This window comes from Pipistrellus hanaki (assembly GCF_964339955.1).
Source record: "Pipistrellus hanaki genome assembly, chromosome: 18".
Classification (NCBI taxonomy): domain Eukaryota; kingdom Metazoa; phylum Chordata; class Mammalia; order Chiroptera; family Vespertilionidae; genus Pipistrellus; species Pipistrellus hanaki.
The window spans coordinates 814,334-834,665 of NC_140520.1; the positions used below are offsets into that span (position 1 = coordinate 814,334).

The 20,332-nt window shown below is 61.6% G+C and overlaps 2 protein-coding genes across 2 annotated transcripts; one reads left to right on the plus strand and one right to left on the minus strand.

Annotated features, from left to right (window-relative positions):
• Positions 1 to 18: 18 nt before the first annotated feature.
• On the plus strand, positions 19 to 9,983 carry TDP2 (tyrosyl-DNA phosphodiesterase 2). Its single transcript, XM_084865389.1, has 7 exons — positions 19 to 304; positions 471 to 559; positions 2,077 to 2,247; positions 2,812 to 2,903; positions 4,405 to 4,523; positions 4,949 to 5,119; positions 8,722 to 9,983. Exons 1-7 carry the CDS (start codon positions 140 to 142, stop codon positions 9,004 to 9,006), a joined length of 1,092 nt encoding a protein of 363 aa, XP_084721515.1. The 5' UTR covers positions 19 to 139; the 3' UTR covers positions 9,007 to 9,983.
• A 1,910-nt stretch (positions 9,984 to 11,893) lies between these two features.
• Positions 11,894 to 19,894, minus strand: ALDH5A1 (aldehyde dehydrogenase 5 family member A1). Its single transcript, XM_084865359.1, has 10 exons — positions 19,542 to 19,894; positions 17,937 to 18,020; positions 17,342 to 17,512; positions 17,100 to 17,216; positions 16,763 to 16,906; positions 15,945 to 16,088; positions 15,520 to 15,678; positions 14,464 to 14,633; positions 14,107 to 14,165; positions 11,894 to 13,206 (listed from the first exon to the last, which is right to left on the minus strand). Exons 1-10 carry the CDS (start codon positions 19,860 to 19,862, stop codon positions 13,001 to 13,003), a joined length of 1,575 nt encoding a protein of 524 aa, XP_084721485.1. The 5' UTR covers positions 19,863 to 19,894; the 3' UTR covers positions 11,894 to 13,000.
• Positions 19,895 to 20,332: the final 438 nt, after the last annotated feature.

Consider the following 20,332-nt stretch of genomic DNA (forward strand, 5'->3'; position numbering starts at 1 on the left):
GGGCCCGCCCGGCGCCGCCGCTCCGTCCTCCACTGCGCAGCCGCAGCCGCAGCCGCGCCGGCCGCCTCCGAGGGCGCCGGGTCTCCGCGCGGGCGGTTGGCCGGGAGCCTCGCGGCGGCGGCGAGCATCCGCGGCGGCGATGGAGCGGAAGCGCAGCCCGGAGAGCGGCCCGGAGGCGGGGCCGGAGGACGGGGACCCGGCGGGGAAGAAGCGGCTGCTGCTGTGCGCGGACTTCATCTCCGTCGCCAGCTGTGATGAGGCCGTGGCGCGGCGCTACCTGGCGGAGAACGCCTGGGAGGTGGAGGTGCGCGCCGGCCGGGGTGCAGGGCCCGGTGGGGGTGCAGGGCCTGGGGGGAGGGTGCAGGGCCCCGGGAAGGTGCAGGGAGGGGTGGGGGTGCAGGGCCCCGGAAGGTGCAGGGGGGTGACCGGGCCGCGCGCGCAAGAGCCCACCGTGTGCCTGCTCCCCTCAGAGGGCGCTGAACGCTTACTTCGAGCCGCGAGCGGAGGAGGACGCCCTCCCGCGTCGCCCCGCCACCTCGCCCGCGCCGCCGGGGTCCTGGTGAGTGGGCGGCGCCCCGGGCGGAGGGGGGTGCGGGCGGGGCTGGGGTGCGGGCGGATGTGGCTGCGGATGCAGGGGGGTGCAGACGGCACCCTCTGAACTGTTCTTCACTCCGAGGACAGGAAAGATGCCAGCGAAAGGTCCCAAACAAACGAATGAGGCAAAAGCCTCTGTTGGAAACATGGTGACTTGGAAGTCCGTCTGCGTCCTCTATTGATTGTTTTTAGTTTGTTCTTCATATTTTTTGTAGATTTTAAAAACCCTTCGTTGATCTTTAAAGGGAGGAAGTAAACATCCGTTGGAGAAGCGTCCTCCATCAGCTGCCTCCAGGGGGTCAAGCGCACCACCCGGCCGGGCCCTGACCCGGAACTGAACCGTGACCTCTTGGCTCCAGGGTCGGTGCTCTTCGCTGGGTTCTATTTATTGTTTACTCTAAAACGCGCCCCCTGCCCTGCGGGCTCAGAGGCAGCAGGCTTCCTCTGCGGAATAAAACGCGGGTCCCTCCCTCCGGCAGCAGACCGTCTGCCCTCGGAGTAGAAGGCGAGCTGGAAGGGCGGGTGGCATTAGAGAAAAGCACCCCATGGGAATCCCACCGGGGAATTCTTTCCGAAAAGACCGATGGGGGTGGGAAAGGCGGTGTCTGCAGAGGCCCACAGCGCCCGCCCGCCGAAGGCTCCTACAGGGGAGGCATCGCTGGGCGGGAGGGAGGGGAGACACCACCCTGACCGGACCAGGTGGTCAGGCCGCGTGGCCAGCGCTGGGGCAGCACCAGGTGCGGTGTCCCCCGCGAGGGCGCGGAGAAGACACCCCGGCCCTGGGGGTGGTTCCTCCCCAACAGCCGTGATGAACCCGATCCTGAGAAAACGCCAGACAGGCGCCCCTGAGGGACCGTCCACAGAGCACGCGCCCTGTGCTTCACGGTGCCCAGGTCACAGGCCAGGCCTGGAGGCCGATTCCGGATTAACGGAGACGAGAGAGCGCGCAGGTCCTGGGTCAGCGCCTAGTAGCACAGTTGGCGAAATGTGAATAGGCCTTTACTCTAAAAAAGAAAAGTTTTTAGAGAGAGAGAGGAAGAGGTGGGGAGAGACACCCGTGTGGGACCTGGCGTCGGAGCAGCAGCTCAGTGCAGGCCCGAAGGCTGGCCCGCCCACCCAGCCACAAGCTTGGCTCGGCTCTGCTTTCAGAAACGAGATTTATGATGAACCCACATCCGTGTGGGAATGTCGTGTTTGTTTATAAATCGGGGCGTGGAAGGGCCTGAGGGCACGGGGAGCTAAGTGGCACCACCTGGGAGCGCAGGACTTGCTCTGCGGGCGGAGGCTCGGTCTCTAGTGCCTGAGAGAGTGGGGGGGGGGGGGGAAGAGGGAGAGGAAGAGGAGAGGGAGAGGGAGGGAGAGAGAGAGAGAGAGAGAGAGAGAGAGAGAGAGAGAGAGAGAGAGAGGCGAACGCTCGGAAGCACTGGTGAAACCAGGCCGCTGCAGGCTGCTGCAAAGCTGTGCTCGCTCTGATCTTGCCAGTGTGGACCTGACCCAGGAGGAGGCGCCGGCCCCCGGGGGCCCCGGCGGCTCGGCCAGCCCCCCGCCGCAGGAGGACGGCAGCGCCTTCTCGCTGGTCACCTGGAACGTGGACGGGCTGGACCTGAGCCACCTGCGGGAGCGGGCCCAGGCGGTGTGCGCCTGCATCGCCCTGTGAGTGCTGGCGCTGCTGCGGGAGAGGGCGGCCGGTCCCCAGTGTGTCCCCCCGTGTGTCCCCCCCGTGTGCGGAGGGCAGCGCCCGGGGTGGCGGGAGGGGCGGGCAGGAGCAGACCTCTGCCGGAAGCCGCCCTGTGCTGCTTGGCTCCTTAGCCTTTGTGTCATCTCGGCTGCTCCGAACCTCACACTGGCTGTCAGCTGCGGCGTCATGGTGAGCCACGCTGCTCTCCGGGGCCGTCTCCTTCGTCAGGGGTCAGTTTCCAGAGGACGGAAGGGGTGATCACACATGAAGTGTCCCTCGGGGTGCAGGACTGTGGTGCCTCTCAGATCACTGCTGCTTGTCAGTGATTCTAAACAGCTTTACAATGTGGTGTCGCGTATATACTTTTTTAATCTTTCCGTGAAATAGCCCAGATCTCTGTCTTATCGTTACCAAGGAACAGTGTGAACACTGAATAGTGGGTGTGGAGACGGTCGTGGTTTTGCGTTTCTCTGACGTAGTGGTATTTTGCTGGTGGAGGTACCGCACATGAAATGGGCGTTCCCGGTGTTCTCACACAGGTACAGCCCGGACGTGGTGTTTCTGCAGGAAGTCATTCCCCCGTATCACAGCATGCTGAAGAAGAAGGCAAGCAGCTACGAGATCATTACAGGTAACAGCTTTCCTGTCATGTCACTTGTCTTTTTCTTTGAAAAACACGTCAATGAAAGAAACCCATCAAAGCCTATTGGAGCGCAGAGACAATAAAGTACAAATGCAGTTAAGTTTTAAGCAAACAAGCCAGACACACAGTGCTGAGAGAACCGTAGGAGGATATGTGATACAGCTTCGATGTGAGAAAGAGGTTGTAATGAACGATACGTCAGGAGCATGTAAATGGTCAAAGTTTGAGACAGTGAGTAGCTTTTTGGTGACATTAAATCATTAAAAATTTTAAGTGTGATAATTGCATTGTAGTTATACTTTTTTCCAGATTCTTAATTTTTCAGCTATAGTTCACATGCTACATTAGCTTCATGTGGTTATGCTTTTTCAAAAGTCTTTTTTTCTTTTAGCTTTTTACTCTAATTTAGTTGGGGGTTTTTTTTCTCCACCTGTTTTGTTTTTACCACTTTGGCTACAGGTCATTATTCTGGGCTCAAGCCCATGTTCCCGTCGCCTCTCCCTTTTCCTGAGGCCCTGGTTTGCTTTGACGTGCTGTCTCATCAGCCTGCCTCGGCCTCCGTTTCTCTCCTGCGCTCTCTGAGGGACAGCTTTTCTGCCTTATCCCGGGGATTCTTTTCTTGCTCCTGGTTGGATTTCTTGTTTTATTGGTACACATTCTGAAACCCCTTCTGAGAGAGAATGTGTAGGGAGGGCGTTTGTGAACCTGTGGTTCGGCTGCACACAGATTTCCAGGCAGAAAGGTGCTGTCAGTGTTTCCCGGTTTCCGTTGTTGATTGTAAATCTGAAGCCTTACTAATTCTGGCCTCCCCCTCCCTGAGCTTTGAGGGTCTCTTAGTGTTCTTTGGGGGGCTTAGTTTTTTGTTTTTTGTTTTTTCTCATTTATTCTGAACACTTGGAAGGAACTTCCAATTTGGAGGTTTGTGACCTTCGGTTCGGAAAAACCCGTCCCTCTCTGTTTCTCTCTCCGGCCTTCCTCCGACCCCTCCTTTCCCTTCGTTCTTTTTCCTTTCTTTCCTCCTTTTTCCTTCCTTTTTTTTCTTTTTTGGATCCTCTGTTCTGATCAGCCAGTTGTCACTGCCTGTTCTGTTCTCTTTTCTTCCTACAGCCTCACACCTTCTAAGTGTTCTGTTCGTTTATTATAATTGTCCTGGGCTTCCGGGTGAGAAGTAGTGCGTGCCAACTTGCCTCAGGTTAAGTCTCATCTCCTCTGTCTTCCAGAAATTTCCCCAGTTTGTTTGTTTCCTGTTGGCACCGTTGACTAGTTTGGCACCGATGTGAAGTCCTGTTTACTTTTATATTTCTCCATCCTCCCGTGACATTGGGGGCGGGCGAACACAGGACATGGCTGGCCATCTCCAGCTATTTTGAAACAATAGTTTACTTTAAGATTGAGATTAAGCATCTACTTGTTTGTTATAAAACCTTCCCTGGGGAACCTGTTACACTAGGGTCTTCTCAACTGAAATTCTGTTCCACAAACACCGCAGGCCATGAGGACGGGTATTTCACGGCTATCATGCTGAAGAAGTCCAGAGTGAAATTGAAAAGCCACGAGATCATCCCTTTCCCAAACACACAGATGATGAGAAACCTTCTGTGTGTGCATGTGAGTAACGTTAAGGACCCTGCTTTTTTTAAGAAAAGCATACGTTCTCTGCACTTCCAGGGTGGTGTCCTTTTCTCCTGCTTACTGCTGTCTTTAGAGAGGCCGGGCTCCTCACTCACAGGGTGTCCTATTAGTCCTAAAGAGCTCGGTAAGTTCTTACGTAAATTTCAAACATAGACATAGTCTTGTAAAAATGAAATCCCTGATCTGTAAGATGTTTTCCTGAGATGTGGGAGGTTTGGTGATGTCCCACGTTCCCTCTCTAACCTGGCTTTTCTTCTGAACGCATTGTCCTGCGCCGGAAGGAACAGCTCCGGGATGGCGAGCAGGCTCCCTGCGTGGGTGCGCCCCGGCCAGTGGCCGATCTGCTGGTCCCGGGTCAGAGGTCAGCACTGGGCTAACAGCCGTGATGTCTGTCCGTGCAGGCGAGCGTGGCGGGAAACGAGCTGTGCCTTATGAACTCCCACCTGGAGAGCACCCGGGAGCACGCGGAGGAGCGCGCCCGTCAGTTCAAGATGGTCCTGGAGAAGATGCAGGGGGCCCCGGAGTCGGCCACCGTCATATTTGCGGGAGACACGAACCTGCGGGACCAAGAGGTGAGTGGCGGCAGCAGTGGGTGTCCAGGGCGGTGACTGCTGTGGAAGCGGATTCCGGTTCCTTTGGAAGAACGCGGTAAAATGGGCACAGGCTCCTGTAGGCGGAAACCCGGCAGTATTGGCTCCGCCGTGCTCTGTCCCCATCGCGGAAGCAGAGGCAGGAGGCTGCTGTGTCAGGGGGAGAGGGGGCGTGTGTGAGGAGGCTGCTGTGTCGGGGGAGACGGGGCGTGTGTGTGAGGAGGCTGCTGTGTCGGGGAGAGGGGGCCTGTGTGAGGAGGCTGCTGTGTCAGGGGGAGAGGGGGTGTGTGTGAGGAGGCTGCTGTGTCAGGGGGAGAGGGGGTGTGTGTGAGGAGGCTGCTGTGTCGGGGGAGACGGGGCGTGTGTGAGGAGGCTGCTGTGTCAGGGGAGAGGGGGCCTGTGTGAGGAGGCTGCTGTGTCGGGGAGAGGGGGTGTGTGTGAGGAGGCTGCTGTGTCAGGGGGAGAGGGGGTGTGTGTGAGGAGGCTGCTGTGTCAGGGGGAGAGGGGGTGTGTGTGAGGAGGCTGCTGTGTCAGGGGAGAGGGGGCGTGTGTGAGGAGGCTGCTGTGTCAGGGGGAGAGGGGGTGTGTGTGAGGAGGCTGCTGTGTCACGGGGAGAGGGGGTGTGTGTGAGGAGGCTGCTGTGTCAGGGGGAGAGGGGGTGTGTGTGAGGAGGCTGCTGTGTCAGGGGGAGAGGGGGCCTGTGTGAGGAGGCTGCTGTGTCGGGGAGAGGGGGCCTGTGTGAGGAGGCTGCTGTGTCGGGGGAGAGGGGGTGTGTGTGAGGAGGCTGCTGTGTCAGGGGGAGAGGGGGCCTGTGTGAGGAGGCTGCTGTGTCGGGGAGAGGGGGCCTGTGTGAGGAGGCTGCTGTGTCACGGGGAGACGGGGTGTGTGTGAGGAGGCTGCTGTGTCAGGGGGAGAGGGGGCCTGTGTGAGGAGGCTGCTGTGTCGGGGGAGACGGGGTGTGTGTGAGGAGGCTGCTGTGTCACGGGGAGACGGGGCGTGTGTGTGAGGAGGCTGCTGTGTCGGGGAGAGGGGGCCTGTGTGAGGAGGCTGCTGTGTCACGGGGAGACGGGGTGTGTGTGAGGAGGCTGCTGTGTCAGGGGGAGAGGGGGTGTGTGTGAGGAGGCTGCTGTGTCAGGGGGAGAGGGGGCCTGTGTGAGGAGGCTGCTGTGTCACGGGGAGACGGGGTGTGTGTGAGGAGGCTGCTGTGTCAGGGGAGAGGGGGTGTGTGTGAGGAGGCTGCTGTGTCGGGGGAGACGGGGCCTGTGTGAGGAGGCTGCTGTGTCACGGGGAGACGGGGTGTGTGTGAGGAGGCTGCTGTGTCACGGGGAGACGGGGTGTGTGTGAGGAGGCTGCTGTGTCAGGGGGAGAGGGGCCTGTGTGAGGAGGCTGCTGTGTCGGGGAGAGGGGGTGTGTGTGAGGAGGCTGCTGTGTCGGGGAGAGGGGGGGTGTGTGAGGAGGCTGCTGTGTCACGGGGAGACGGGGTGTGTGTGAGGAGGCTGCTGTGTCAGGGGGAGAGGGGGGGTGTGTGAGGAGGCTGTTGTGTCAGGGGGAGAGGGGGGGTGTGTGAGGAGGCTGCTGTGTCACGGGGAGACGGGGTGTGTGTGAGGAGGCTGCTGTGTCGGGGGAGACGGGGTGTGTGTGAGGAGGCTGCTGTGTCAGGGGGAGAGGGGGTGTGTGTGAGGAGGCTGCTGTGTCAGGGGGAGAGGGGGGGTGTGTGAGGAGGCTGCTGTGTCACGGGGAGACGGGGTGTGTGTGAGGAGGCTGCTGTGTCACGGGGAGACGGGGTGTGTGTGAGGAGGCTGCTGTGTCGGGGGAGACGGGGTGTGTGTGAGGAGGCTGCTGTGTCAGGGGGAGAGGGGGTGTGTGTGAGGAGGCTGCTGTGTCAGGGGGAGAGGGGGGGTGTGTGAGGAGGCTGCTGTGTCACGGGGAGACGGGGTGTGTGTGAGGAGGCTGCTGTGTCAGGGGGAGAGGGGCCTGTGTGAGGAGGCTGCTGTGTCGGGGGGAGAGGGGGTGTGTGTGAGGAGGCTGCTGTGTCACGGGGAGACGGGGGTGTGTGTGAGGAGGCTGCTGTGTCGGGGGAGACGGGGCGTGTGGCAGCGCAGGCCGGTGTGGGCTGGCGCGGGCTCGGGGCAGCGGTGGGGAGGGAGCTCAGGACGCGCTCACCGTGGGGCTGGTTGCAGGTGACAGGAAGAGCTGAGCATCATGGTTGTCCCCGTTTCCCGCATGTCTAGCCCCAAACAAAGTATCTGTCCTGCGTCCAGTTGAGACGAGAGGTTTCTCAGGGTCTTTATGGCCTTAGAACCTGCCTTCCCCCCGTGGCCCAGCGCACGTCAGATGGAAAGCGAGCGGACATGGGGCTTCTGCTCAGGTCCCTGCGGCAGCTCCGGGGCAGGACGGGGGCAAGGAGAGCCGTTCAGGCAGGACTGCCCGGAAGGCAGCGTCCCGGGAAGGAGGCAGCCGGCCTCGGGGTGCGGGTCCGGCACGGTGGCTTCTGTCGGCTGTTCACAGGTGGACTTGTTTATGGCGGCGGTTTCTGGTGTCTGATTGAGGGACTGACTGACTTAAATCCCGCTTTTTAACAAGTGGTGTTCGGGCCTGATGCCACAGGCACGCCTGTGAAGTTGGGCCTGCACATCCCGTGGGGCAGTTCTCAGCGTGGACCAGAGGCCTCGGGCAGAGCAGGAACGTGGGAAGCGTTCTGCACAGGAGTGGCGGCGACACCAGCAGCACAGACACCGCGAACAAGGAGGGAGGGTGGATGCCGTGGAGATAAACTTGTGTGCACCGGTGGAGTGAAAAGGGAATTCGGGGAAGTGTTTGCAAATCACGTATCTGACACACAGTTCGTACTCAGAATATGTAAAGAATGCTCACCGAAAAGCCAACAGTAAGAACCTGACATTCAAAAGAAAAAACCCTGATATTTTTCCCATCCTCTTCACTTCTTGCCACTGACTGTGCTGCTGCGTGCCTCACATAATGGAGGAAATGAAGGACTTCTGCACAGCCAGGCCAAAGCTTGCCAGGTTGTCAAGATCGAGAAAAACCAGCATATTGTGACGTTCAACATCTAAGCAGCCACGAAAGGAGAAGCTGACGCAGTGCCTGCCCCAGGTTGGCACTGAGGCTGGAATGAACCAGGCATGATCTGTATTAAAATGTTAGAAATTCTTCAAAAAAGGCAACCTGATTTTAAAAAAAGCCAAAAAGGGCTGGCTACACAATTATGTGGATATACTTAATGCCATTGGTATATGTATATTTTTAAATGGTAAATTTTATGTGTAACTTACCATAAGTAAAAAACAAACAAGTGTGAATGAAAAAAGAAAGAATTAATATTGTTAGTAAATTTCAAATAGAACTGAAGGCAATTGACAGTGGATCATATAAATGGAATCTTCCACATTTATATATATATATAATAAACAACATAAACTAATGAACAAAAATAGAGCCAGAGGAAAAAATAGTCTAGACTGTGATGATGTAATGCTGTTATTTGCCAGTTTTTAATATTCCCAAGTCATGCTTTTAATTTGGGGGGAAACACCGGAGTATCACCGAGTTTCCTGTCCTTTCAGGTCACCAAGTGCGGCGGTTTACCCGGCAGCATCTCGGACGTGTGGGAGCTCCTGGGCAAACCCGAGCACTGCCGGTACACCTGGGACACGCGGCTGAACTCCAACCTCGGCATCCGCGCCACCTGTCGCCACCGCTTCGACCGGATCTTCTTCAGAGCCCCGGCCGCGGGGGGCGGCCACCTCCTCCCCCAGAGCCTGGACCTCCTGGGGCTGGAGAAGCTGGACTGTGGCCGCTTTCCCAGTGACCACTGGGGCCTTCTCTGCACCTGGGACGTCATCCTGTGAAGTGTTCCCGGGGCAAGTCACGTGTTCTGAGTGGTTTTGTGCTGGAGATTTGCACAGAGAATTCCTGCCCCTCTGGAAAGTCAGGTTTGATGTGGAAGAAGGAATATATCGGACCATCAGGAGAGAAGGGAAAACTGTGTTTTGCGTTCTTAGGTTTCAGAACAAAGTGTTCGTGTTTATTTCGAGGGGATGTGTGTGTTCAGAATATGAGGTCTCCTGGCGGGAGGGCTGGAGGCTGTCATCTGTCCGCAGTGCTAGATCGACTGCCTCTGGGCCAGCCTTTATCGCTGATGTATTGTGGAAATCGGGAACCAAAGTGGTGAATGTTCTAAGTCTTTTTTTTTTTTTTTTTAAATATATTTTATTGATTTTACACAGAGAGGAAGAGAGAGAGAGCTAGAAACATCGATGAGAGAGAAACATCGACCAGCTGCCTCTTGCACACCCCACACTGGGGATGTGCCCGCAACCAAGGTCCATGCCCTTGACCGGAATTGAACCCGGGACCTTTCAGTCTGAAGGCCGACGCTCTATCCACTGAACCAAACCGGTCCCAGCAGTTCTAAGTCTTTAAGAGGGAAACCTGGGAGGCTGTGGGGTCTGGGCACTGGGTCTTCGGTGCAGGCTGTGAGCATCTGAGCTGGTGACAGCTGCCCTGTGTCAGCCAACCTGCCTCATTGGTGAGCTGTGCGTGAACTCCTGACTTAAATTCCTTCTCTCACTGAAATTCATATCTGTATCTGTGTGACCAAGATGCCAGGTTGGGCGTGATGGGGTGAAAGTCTGTTTACAGCCGCTCTGGACTGGTTTTCGAGAGCAGAATACTGTGTAAAGAGAAACAGCCTTTTAGTTTTGCTATGCTGAAGTGGAATTATTTTACAAGAGGTGGGGAGCACTTTTAAATGTGCTTTAAGGGATCATTTATTCCCATAAGATACTTTTATTTTTTTTAATTAAATAAATCTTTATTGTTCAGATTACAAATGTTTCTTCTTTTCCCCCCTTAGCTCCCTTCTACCCAGTTCTCACCCCACCCTCTGCCCTTCCCCCTCCCCCATTGTCCTCATCCATAGGTCTCTTCCTGCACCTCCCACACCCCTTCCCCCTGATAATTATGATCCACTCCCTTTCTTTGCCTCTGATTCTATTATATTCACGTTTATTCTGTTCCTCAGATTTTTAATTCACTTGATTTTTTTTTCTCACTTGATTTTTAGATTCACTTGTCCATATATGTGTTTGTTGATCATAATTTTTATCTTTTCCTCTTTCTTCTTAAGAGAAAGGTGCTTTAAAGAAATGTACTTGCTTGAAGTTGGTTTTGTGTTTGTGGGCCAGGGAGGGGATTGAATTTTAACTCCTGTTTCACCTGTGGGAGGAACACGGCAGGCTGGGGGCTGCTGTGCCAGCACCTGGGCACAGACGGTGAAGGAGCGACTGGGGCGTTCAGTGCAGAACGAGAGCCTGTTTGCAGTCCCTGGAGTTTTTCACTTGGAATCTCACGTTTTCCCAGCACAGCGGCCTTATGTCCTTCACCTCCTCCTCCAGGGGGTTGCAGCTCGGAATCTTGTTTCAGTGGGTGAGGCGCCATTTTGCCGGGGTGGGGTGCACCTGGACCTTCCAGACCTCAGCTCCTCCCGCCCTCAGAACCCCAAGTTTCGGGCCTTGTTGTTCAGTAACCACATAGAAACAAGAGCCGAGGGTGAAAAGCTGTACCAGGAGACATTTCACCCCTCCTGGTCCTGGATGATATCCGTTCTCTTAGTTGTAGTTTGGATGTGGTTGTGCGAGACAGCAAGTTCAGGTGCTAACCTTTGCCTCCATCTTGGTTCCTCTCCTGTTTGCTCCCTTTTAAAGTAGAAACGGGAAGTTCTCGGGTGGCTATTTCTAGATTTACGTCTTAGACGTGAGGGTCATCGCAGGTGCTGTGTAAGTTGTGCACAAGCATCTCTGAATCCCGGTGGGCCTGTGGGGTCAGGTGCCGCGTGAACAGCCTGCAGGACGGGCTGTGGGTGCGGGGAGGAGGGGCGGCGTGCGTGCCAGGAGCGGCAGACTCCGCCTTCCAAACCAACAGCAGCTGCCCTCGCCGGTGCGGCCGGTGGTGGACTGAAGGGACCCGGGCTCCATCAAGGGCACGCACTGGTTTGCAGGCTCCTCCCCGGCCCGGGCCCTGGTGGGGGCGTGTTTCTCTCACATCCACATTCTCTGTCTTCCCCTCTCTCTAAAGTCAACGGGAAAAGAAACAAAAAAAAAGCAACAGCACCTGCTCCTGCCCCCACCTCCTCCCCCTCCTTCCACTTTGATTCGGATGGTGAATTTTCTTATGTTTAATTAGAATACAATAACTAAAAAGGGGCAGCGAGCCCAGGTGCCCTGTAGCCAGGGTGCCGCCCCTGGACTAGGTAGCGTTCTCCGTGGGTGTCTGACAAGAACTTTAAAACTGAAGTTATTTGTGGGTTTTGTAATTGAACGTAGTGGCGCGACATTGGTTAAACCATACACGTTTCCCGGGTACAGCTCCGTACACATCTGCACGCTGCCCAGAGCGCAGGCCGCAGCCCGGGCTCCTGCCGCCCTCCCCTCCATCCCCATACCGCTGTCCGCGCAATCCCTTCGCCTTTCTCACCAGCCCCTAGCCCAGCGTCTCTCAGCGATGACGCCAGCATCGTGTTCCCTCTGTGTAAACCCTGTGTACCGTTCTCAGCTCCGGGTGCAGAAGAGGGGGTGTCCCGTGTTGATTCCCTAAAACCTCAGGCAGAGCCTCCAGCTCCGGCGTCCTCAGGCCAGCACCCCACCTTCTGGTCCCCTCCCTCCGTCTGAGCTGGGCCAGTTGTGCCCAAACCACTCAGGCGATGCACCAGCCGGGAAAACCCTCACTGCCAACTGAAGGCAGAAACAGGAAGTTCGTTAATTCATTTATTAGTGACCATTGTGCAGACCGGAGACAGTGGGAGAACAGACGTCCGCACACTCCCCGCGAACCCCCACGTTTCACCCACGACACAGAGCGAGTCCCCGCACAGACATGGAGTAAAGAGCTGCCCCGGGCCGCGGCCCCCGCAGTAACCCGGGCCCCGCCCTCAGGGACGGCCAGTCCCGCACGGACAGGGCGTTCACAGGGACACGGCTGAGCCGCGCTGTGCCCCCGCCCTTCACGGGTCTCCCCACCAAGGAAAGGAGGGCAGGGAAGCAGAGAACACGGCACAAATCTGTAAACAGCTACTCACAACAGAGCGCGCACAGCAGCTGAGCTCTCCAGGTGAGGAGGGGGGGGGGGGGGGGTTCTCTCCTCTGGTCTAAGCTCTGAGCCTCCTGAGGTCACCAGCCCTGGGAGGGGTCACCGGGCCAGCTTGTGCCTGCTGCCCTCTGCTAGAGGCAGTTAGGGCTGTGGCGGGTCTCAGGGAGTCTGCAGCTACAGGCACGGGCACCAGATGTTCCTAGTTCAGTAAGGGGGGGGGGGGGGACCTCCCACCTGGTTAAGATAAGGTCTGGATGGGCTTTAAAACCTTTGTCAGGTTTTAAAAGCTGGTTAGGCTCGGTGGGTGGGGTTTGGCTCGGTGGGTGGGGTTTGGCCCGGTGGGGCGGGGTTTGGCTCGGTGGGTGGGGTTTGGCCCGGTGGGCGGGGTTTGGCTCGGTGGGTGGGGTTTGGCCCGGTGGGGGGGGGGGGTGGCTCGGTGGGTGGGGTTAGGCTCGGTGGGCGGGGTTTGGCTCAGGTGGTTCAGGTGCCCGCCAGCGGACCAAGGGTCAGGGTTTGATTCCAGCTCCAGGGCCTGCACCTGGGTTCAGGCTGATGCCCGCCCAGGTCAGGGCTTGTGTGGGAGGCAACCAATCACCGTCTCTCACATCAGTGTCCCCCCCTCCACGTCTCTAAACTCGATGGGAAACACCTTGGGTGAGGGACGGAGACGGCTGCAGCTCGGACACCCGGAGGTGCATGTGAAGCCAGGGCGGCGGTGCCGGCCGGCGAGCTCCTCCATGTCCTGAAGGGCACGGCCTACACGCCGCCCAGGCACACGTACTTGACCTCCAGGTACTCGTCGATGCCGTACTTGGAGCCCTCGCGCCCGAGGCCCGACTGCTTCACGCCGCCGAACGGGCACTCCACGGCCGACAGCAGCCCCTCGTTGACGCCCACCATGCCCACCTCCAGCCGCTCCGCCACCCGCCAGATCTGGGCGGGGTCCTGGGAGTAGAAGTAGCCTGTGCGGGAGGGACGGGTGCGGGACGTGACCTCCGGCCTGGCCGCGCCCGCTCCCAGCGAGACCCCACTGGGCCTGGCCGATGCCCCTCTCGCACCCGGGCATCCCTCCTAAGGGCCAAGGCCTGCCCAGCTGGCCGGCGGGGCTCAGGGGTAGAGCATCGAATGAGGGACCGGGAGGTCAGGGTTCCCTTCCCGGTCAGGGTTCCCTTCCCGCTCAGGGCACAGGCCCGGGTTGCAGGTTCAATCCCCAGGGTGGGCCGTGCAGGAGGCAGCCAGTCCATGATTCTCATTATGAATGTTTTTCTTTCTCTCTTTCTCCCTCTCCCCCCGCCCCCTCTCTGTCTCTCTCTCTCCCCTTTCCTCTCTGAAATCAATAAAAACGTATATTTTTTTTAAAGGACCAAGGCTCCCTCCCGGCTATGACCCTCCCCAGGCTCCCTCCCGGCTATGACCCTCCCCTGTGCCTGTTCCCAACCTAACTGCGCGTCCTCTCAGATGCCGCCATGGTGTGGCTCTTTCCCCCAAAGGCCAGAACCCACACACCCGGACAGACGTGCAGGGCAGACCCCTTAGTCCCCGACCCTCCCGGTGAGGGCGTGACCTCTGCCCTTTCACTTGGAAATGGCTGGCGCCCTCTGCCCAGCCCCGGCCGGAGGGAGGGCGGGGGCAGCACTGGGGTTTCCGGCAGCCAGCCCCTGAGGGCGGGGCTCAGGCTGTGAGTCCCCACCTGGAACCAGGGTTCAGCCTCCCCCATCCCCCTCCCCCCGCCCCCCTCCCCAGGGCTCCTGCAGGCTCCAGGCGGCAGAAGGCCTGAAGGCTGTGAGCGCACACCTGCCCGCAGCCCCCGCCTCCGGCCCAGCCGGCTCCCGGGCCAGGGCCCCCGCAGGCCGCACACCCACCTGCGAGCCCCACGTCCGCCGCGTTCGCGATCGCCAGCGCCTCCTCCTCCGTGTGGAACCTGCCGGGCGAGCAGGGCGTCCGTCAGCAGAGGGAGCCGCGCGGACACCCGGCCTCCTCCGAGTGCTCTCCCCCTTCACCTCCCCGCGACGGGGAGAGACGGGGCTGCGGCCACCCAGACGGGCGGAGGGGACGGCCGGCTGGTGCCAGGCCGGGCTGGGGGTCCCATCACCAGCTGGCTCCTCGCAGAGCAGAGCGCCCTGAGGGCACCGAGGCCCGAGCACCCAGTCCAAAGCCCCTCCCGGCGCCCCTCCCTCCGCCGGCCTCCCACCTCCCGCGACCTCGGCGGGCGGTCGTACTTGATCACGGGGGCCAGGGGCCCGAAGGTCTCCTCCCGCGAGCAGAGCATGTCCCGCGTGACGTTGCTGAGCAGCGTGGGCTCGAAGAAGTTGTTCCCAAGCGGGTGCCGCTTCCCGCCCGTCACCAGGGTGGCCCCCTTGGCCAGCGCGTCGCTCACGTGCGCCTCCACCTGGGGAGGAGGGGCAGAGCGGGAGCTGGGGAGGACCCCTCCCACCTGGGGAGGAGGGGCAGGGCCCGGAGCTGGGGAGGACTCCTCCCACCTGGGGAGGACACCTCCAAACCAGACCCTCTGCGAGGGATGGGGCTCTGGGGCCAGGTGGGGTGGGCTGGTGTTCTCAGACTGGCTGGATGGAATCCACACAGCCTGGTCTCTGCCTCAGCTCTGCCTCCTCCCCTTCCTCTCCCCTGCCCCTTCCTCTCCCCTGCCCCTGCCTCTTCCTCTGCCCCTGCCTCTCCCCTGCCCCTGCCTCTCCCCTGCCCCTGCCTCTCCCTCTGCCCCTGCCTCTCCCTCTGCCCCTGCCTGCTCACCGCCTGCTCAGCGGGGAGCATCGGCCCACCCAGCAGGAGGTCCAGGTGCAAACCCTGATCAGGGCACCGGCCCAGTTTGCGGGGCTGGATCCCCAGTGGGGGGCGTGCGGGAGGCAGCAATCCCTGATTCTCTCTCATCGTTGATGGTTCTTTCTCCCTCTCCCTCTCCCTTCCTCTCTGACATCAATTAAAAAAAATACTAAAAACAAACAAACAAACAAAAAACATCTTCCTTCCCTCCGCGTGCTGGGAAAATTAAAAAGCTCTGTGTCTCCAGGTCCGAGGCAGCGGGTGAGCCCACCCCATCGGAGGACCCAGGCTGAGGGGACGGTCGGGGACGCGGCGGCTCGGGAGCCGGGAAGGCTGAGACAGGTGACGCCCCACCACGCACACCCACTGGCAGCGATTCCGCTTGTTCCGACGGCTCCATCGTTTCCACATCAGCCTCGCTGGGCACCTAACCCACGTGCCCTTTGCCAGGGAACCCTAGGCACCAACCCGGAACCTGCAGCCGCCCAGCGAGCTACCTTCTCCACAGCCTTCTCGTTGATCAGCGGGCCCTGGGTCGTCCCCTCCTCGAACCCGTTGCCCACGCGCAGGCTGGCCCTCATGGCCGCAGCCAGCTTGCTCACGAAGGAGTCGTGGATCCCGCTCTGCACCAGGAACCGGTTGGAGCACACACAGGTCTGGAGAGAGAAGAGCAAGCCGGGGTGCGCGTGTCGCAGCCGCCGACCAGCCAGAGGCCGAGGCCGCGGGCTGCCCCGCCGTCCGCGAGGGGAGAGGGGCTGGAGCAACAGGCCTTCCTGGAAGCCAGGGCCCCCGCCTTCCTCTCGGAGCCCCCACGCCTGCCCTGCCATCCCTGGTGGAGACACGGACGTGCTGAAGGGGGGAAAGGAGAAGGCACGGCCATGGAAGGAGCCCAGAGTTCCTCCCCGGAGACGCAGGGACGCACCTGTCCGGAGTTCCGGAACTTGGACGCCATGGCGCCCGCCACGGCCTGGTCCACGTTGGCGCTGTCAAACACGATGAACGGGGCGAGGCCGCCCAGCTCCATGGACACCCTCTTCACGGAGTCGGCCGCGTGGTGCAGCAGCGCCTGGCACAGGGGCGGGGCAAGGGGCGGGGCCGTGGGTGCGCAAGGCCTCAGCCCCGGACTGGCCAGCCCGTTCCCAGTGACCCCACAGTGTCCTCCCAGGGGGGCAGATGTGATGATGCTTCCCATAAGGAAAGGGGGAGTGCCCGGCGGCGGGGCAGCTCAGGGTTCAATTCCCGGTCAGGGCACCGGCCCGGTTGCGGGCTGGATCCCCAGTGTGGGGTGTGCAGGAGGCAGCCGATCAATGACTCTCTCTCATCATGGATGTTTCTTTCTCTCTCTCTCCCTTCCTCTCTGACATCGATTTTTTAAAAAGTCCAATTCATTCCTGTAAGTACCTTTATTTGTTTTTGTTGTTTTGTTTTTTTCTTTCTATCTGTGAGCACCCTTATACTAAATACAACTTTCACTCAGTCCTGAGACAGGCATTCCCACAGCCAGGTGTTTCTGGGACCTTTGATCCTGAATTATGGATCGGAGCCCCGGGGCGTGTCCTGGGACAAGCAGGCCGTGCTGAGCCCTCAGCCTCTGCGGGCCATCTCCCCGGGTGGGGACCGGGTCAGCCTCTGCCGGCCATCTCCCCGGGTGGGGACCGGGTCAGCCTCTGCCGGCCATCTCCCCGGGCGGGGCCGGGGCCGGTTTTAGACGCCGAAAAGGGGAAAGTGAGCAGGACGCACCTTCCCGGTGGCGGTGGAGCCGGTGAAGGAGATCTTGGACACCAGCGGGTCGGTGCACAGCGCCGCCCCCACCTCCTGGGCCCTGGCCCGGGAGCAGGGCACCACGTTGTAGGCCCCGGGCGGGATGCCCGCCTGGCTGGCGAGCTGCGGAGGGACCGCCGGCGCGGGCGAGGGGGGAAACAGAAAAGGGAGATAAACCGATGTTTTCCTCTAAAAAGCAACGGGGAGGAACTCAGCTGCGGGTGGGGACAGGATCAGAACATATTCGAGCAACGCCATCCAGCGAGAGCCATGGTCTCCATCCGGGGGCAGCGTCCCCGCGGGCAGGCGGGCTCACCTCGGCCAGCGCCAGCGCCGAGAAGGGCGTGTCCTCGGCGGGTTTGACCACGACGGTGCAGCCGGCGGCCAGGGCGGCCCCCACCTTGCGGGTGATCATGGCGCTCGGGAAGTTCCACTGGGGACGGAGGGCGAGGCCGTTGGAGGAGGCGCCGCCCGGGTGCTGCTGACCCCCCACGCCCGCCCCGTGCTCCCGGCCCCCCACGGTCCCCCACGCCGGCCCCCCACGGGCCCCCCACGTACCGGGGTGATGACGGCGGCCACGCCCACCGGCTGCTTGAGCACCAGCGCGCGCCGCCCCGGGACCGCGGCGCTGATGACGTCCCCGTAGACGCGGCGCGCTTCCTCGGAGAACCACTCCAGGAACTGGGCCGCGTACACCACCTCGCCCTGCGCCTCGGGCAGCGGCTTCCCCTGCAGCGGCAGAGCGGCCCCGCACTCACCTCCCATTCCAGCGGGCGGCTGTGCCCGGAGGGCGGGGCCCTCCCAACCCACCGGCGGAGGAATAAGCAGAACCCGGCGGCCCCGGAGCGCGCCCGGCCCGCGGCCCCTGCCGTCCGGCCAGTCCCGCCCAGAGGAGACGGAGCCGCACCGCCGACTTCTCCCTCCTCCGCTCAGGGCGGTGCGGGGCGAGGGAGGGAGGCCCGCGGCGGGGACGGTCTTTGAATGCACAGAAGCGCCAGGGAACAGACGGGGTTAGAGCACAAGCGCGCACGCACGCACAGGCCGGCTCGGCGGAACCAGGGCCCGGCTTTACAGGAACAGTCTGTGCACCCCACCGTCAGCGGGGACCCCATGTGCAGCCCCAGGCGGCGGGCCGGGGCGCCCGCGGACTCACGCTCTCCGCGGTGATGATCCTGGCCAGGTCGTCCTTGTGTCGCATCATCAGGTCATACCATTTCCGCAGCAACACGCTCCGCTCCTGGAAGAGGGAACGGCAGAGAAAGGGACCGTCTTCAGCTCCGAGGGCCTCAGCCAGGCCCTTCCGGGGGACGCAGCTGCCCCTCGGAGGAGGAGGGGCAGGAGCACGGACCCCGCCTCCGCTGCAGGGCCCTGTGCCCGTTAAACACGGAGCCCTCTCCCCACCCCACCCCCTCCGCTGTGCCTGCGTCCGGGCCTCCTCCTGGGCCTCCGCTCCGGAGTCACTCAGCACTTGTCCCTGTGGGACCCGCTTCCAGGCGTAAAAAGTCTGTTTGGTTTTTTTTTTATTGATTCCAGTTAGGAAGGAAGAGAGCGCGACAGAGACGTCAGTGAGGAGAGAGAATCAGGGACCGCTGCCTCCTGCACTGCATACCCCACCCTGGGGATCGCGCCTGGAGGTTCATAGGTCCGCGATGACCACTGGGCCAGGCGGGCCGGGCTGCAGGTCCTCCTTCTAACACTCAGGGCAGGTGAACCTGTGCGCCTCCCGGTGCGATGGGCGGTGCTGAAGGCAGGTGCTACTCAGAGCAGGAGGGGGAGCAGGAGGATGGAGAGGAGGAGGAGGAGAGAGGAGGAGGGAGGAGGAGGAGGAGGAGGAGGAGGAGGATGGAGAGGAGGAGGAGGAGGAGAGAGGAGGAGGGAGGAAAAGGAGGAGGAGGAGGAGGAGGAGGAGGAGGAGGAGGATGGAGAGGAGGAGGAGGAGGAGGAGGAGGATGGAGAGGAGGAGGAGGAGGAGGAGGAGAATGGAGAGGAGGAGAAGGAGGAGGAGGAGAATGGAGAGGAGGAGGAGGAGGAGGAGGAGAATGGAGAGGAGGAGGAGGAGAAGGAGAGAGGAGGAGGGAGGAAAAGGAGGAGGATGGAGAGGAGGAGGAGGAGGAGAGAGGAGGAGGGAGGAAAAGGAGGAGGAGGAGGAGGAGGAGGAGGAGGAGGAGGAGGAGGGGGGGGGAGGAGGAGGAGGAGAGGAGGATGGAGAGGAGGAGGAGGAAGAGGAGGAGAATGGAGAGGAGGAGAGGAGGAGGAGGAGGAGGATGGAGAGGAGGAGGAGGAGGAGGAGGAGAATGGAGAGGAGGAGGAGGAGGAGGAGGAGAGGAGGAGGAGGGGAGGAGGAGGAGGAGGAGGAGGGGGAGGAGGAGGAGGAGGAGAAGATGGAGGAGGAGGAGGAGGAGGAGGGGGAGGAGGAGGAGGATGGAGAGGAGGAGGAGGAGGAGGAGGAGAATGGAGAGGAGGAGGAGGAGGAGGAGGAGGAGGGGGGGGGGAGGAGGAGGAGGAAGATGCGTCTCTGAGTTTCCTCCTCCGGTTCCCCTCCCCGCCCACCCCGCTTCCCCGGCGGCTGTAGGAGGTCGTGCTCGGCTGGGCTCCCTCTCTGGCGGGAAGCTGGCGGGTGGTCCTGGGCCCCTTCCCCCCAGTTTCCGCCGCGCACCCTCCCAGGCGGGCTCCGGGCGGACCGGCCGGCCGCCTCCGGGGGGCGGGGGGCGGGGCGCGGGCGCGGGCCGGGGTGCAGGGTGCGGGGGGCCCGGCTCACCTTGGCCAGCGCGCCCTTCCAGCGGCCGAAGGCGGCGTGGGCGGCGCGCACGGCGGCGCGGGCCTCGGGCGCCCCGCAGTCGGCCACGCGGCCCAGCTCGGCGCCGCTGGCCGGGTCGCGCACGGGGAAGGCGGCGGCGGCGGGCGCCCAGCGGCCGTCCACGAAGGAGTCGGTGCGCAGCAGCGCGGCCGGGAGGCCCGGGCCCGGCGCGTAGGTGCGGAGCGGGCCCGGCCGGGGCGCCCCGCCGCCGGCGCGGGGGCCGAGCAGCGCGGGCCGCAGGCGCGGGGCCCCGCAGCGCCGCAGCCGCACGCAGGTCGCCATGGCCGGGCGCCGGCGGGAGCGGCGGGAGGAGCGGCGGGCGCGGGTGGAGGCGGCGGACGCGGAGCAGCGCCCCCTGGCGCTCCAGGCGGGGCCTTATGGCGCCGCGTCCCCGCGGCCCGAGGAGGGAGGGGAGGGGGAGGGGAGGAGAGGGAGAGGAGAGGGGAGGGGAGGGAGGGGGGGAGGGGGGGGAGACGGTCAGGTGGGAGGGGAGGGGAGGGTCAGGCGGGCGTGCCTGCGGGCCGGGCCGGGCCGGGTCCCCTCTGGAACTGGTGTCCGCAGCCACCCCTGTGCGCCCGGACCGCTGCCGGGAACCACTCCCCTCTCCCTTCGCCCTCGCCCACTTCTCACCTCCCACCTCCCACCTCCCCTCGCCCATCTCCCCTCGCCCATCGCCTGGTCCCCGGATGCACGGAGCCAGCCCAGCTGCCGGGCCCCATCTCGCGCCCTGGGCCCCTCGGCGATGCTCACTG

Excerpts from the sequence above, each read along its gene's own strand:
- TDP2 (XM_084865389.1), top strand. The coding sequence starts at position 140 with ATGGAGCGGAAGCGCAGCCCGGAGAGCGGCCCGGAGGCGGGGCCGGAG. Across the intron at positions 305-470 it reads AGAACGCCTGGGAGGTGGAG|AGGGCGCTGAACGCTTACTT; the intron begins GTGCGCGCCGGC and ends TGCTCCCCTCAG. Across the intron at positions 5,120-8,721 it reads CGAACCTGCGGGACCAAGAG|GTCACCAAGTGCGGCGGTTT; the intron begins GTGAGTGGCGGC and ends CTGTCCTTTCAG.
- ALDH5A1 (XM_084865359.1), bottom strand. The coding sequence starts at position 19,862 with ATGGCGACCTGCGTGCGGCTGCGGCGCTGCGGGGCCCCGCGCCTGCGG. Across the intron at positions 15,679-15,944 it reads AGTTCCGGAACTCCGGACAG|ACCTGTGTGTGCTCCAACCG; the intron begins GTGCGTCCCTGC and ends TTCTCTCTCCAG. Across the intron at positions 14,166-14,463 it reads CCCCTGGCCCCCGTGATCAA|GTTCCACACGGAGGAGGAGG; the intron begins GTACGACCGCCC and ends CTCGCCCGGCAG.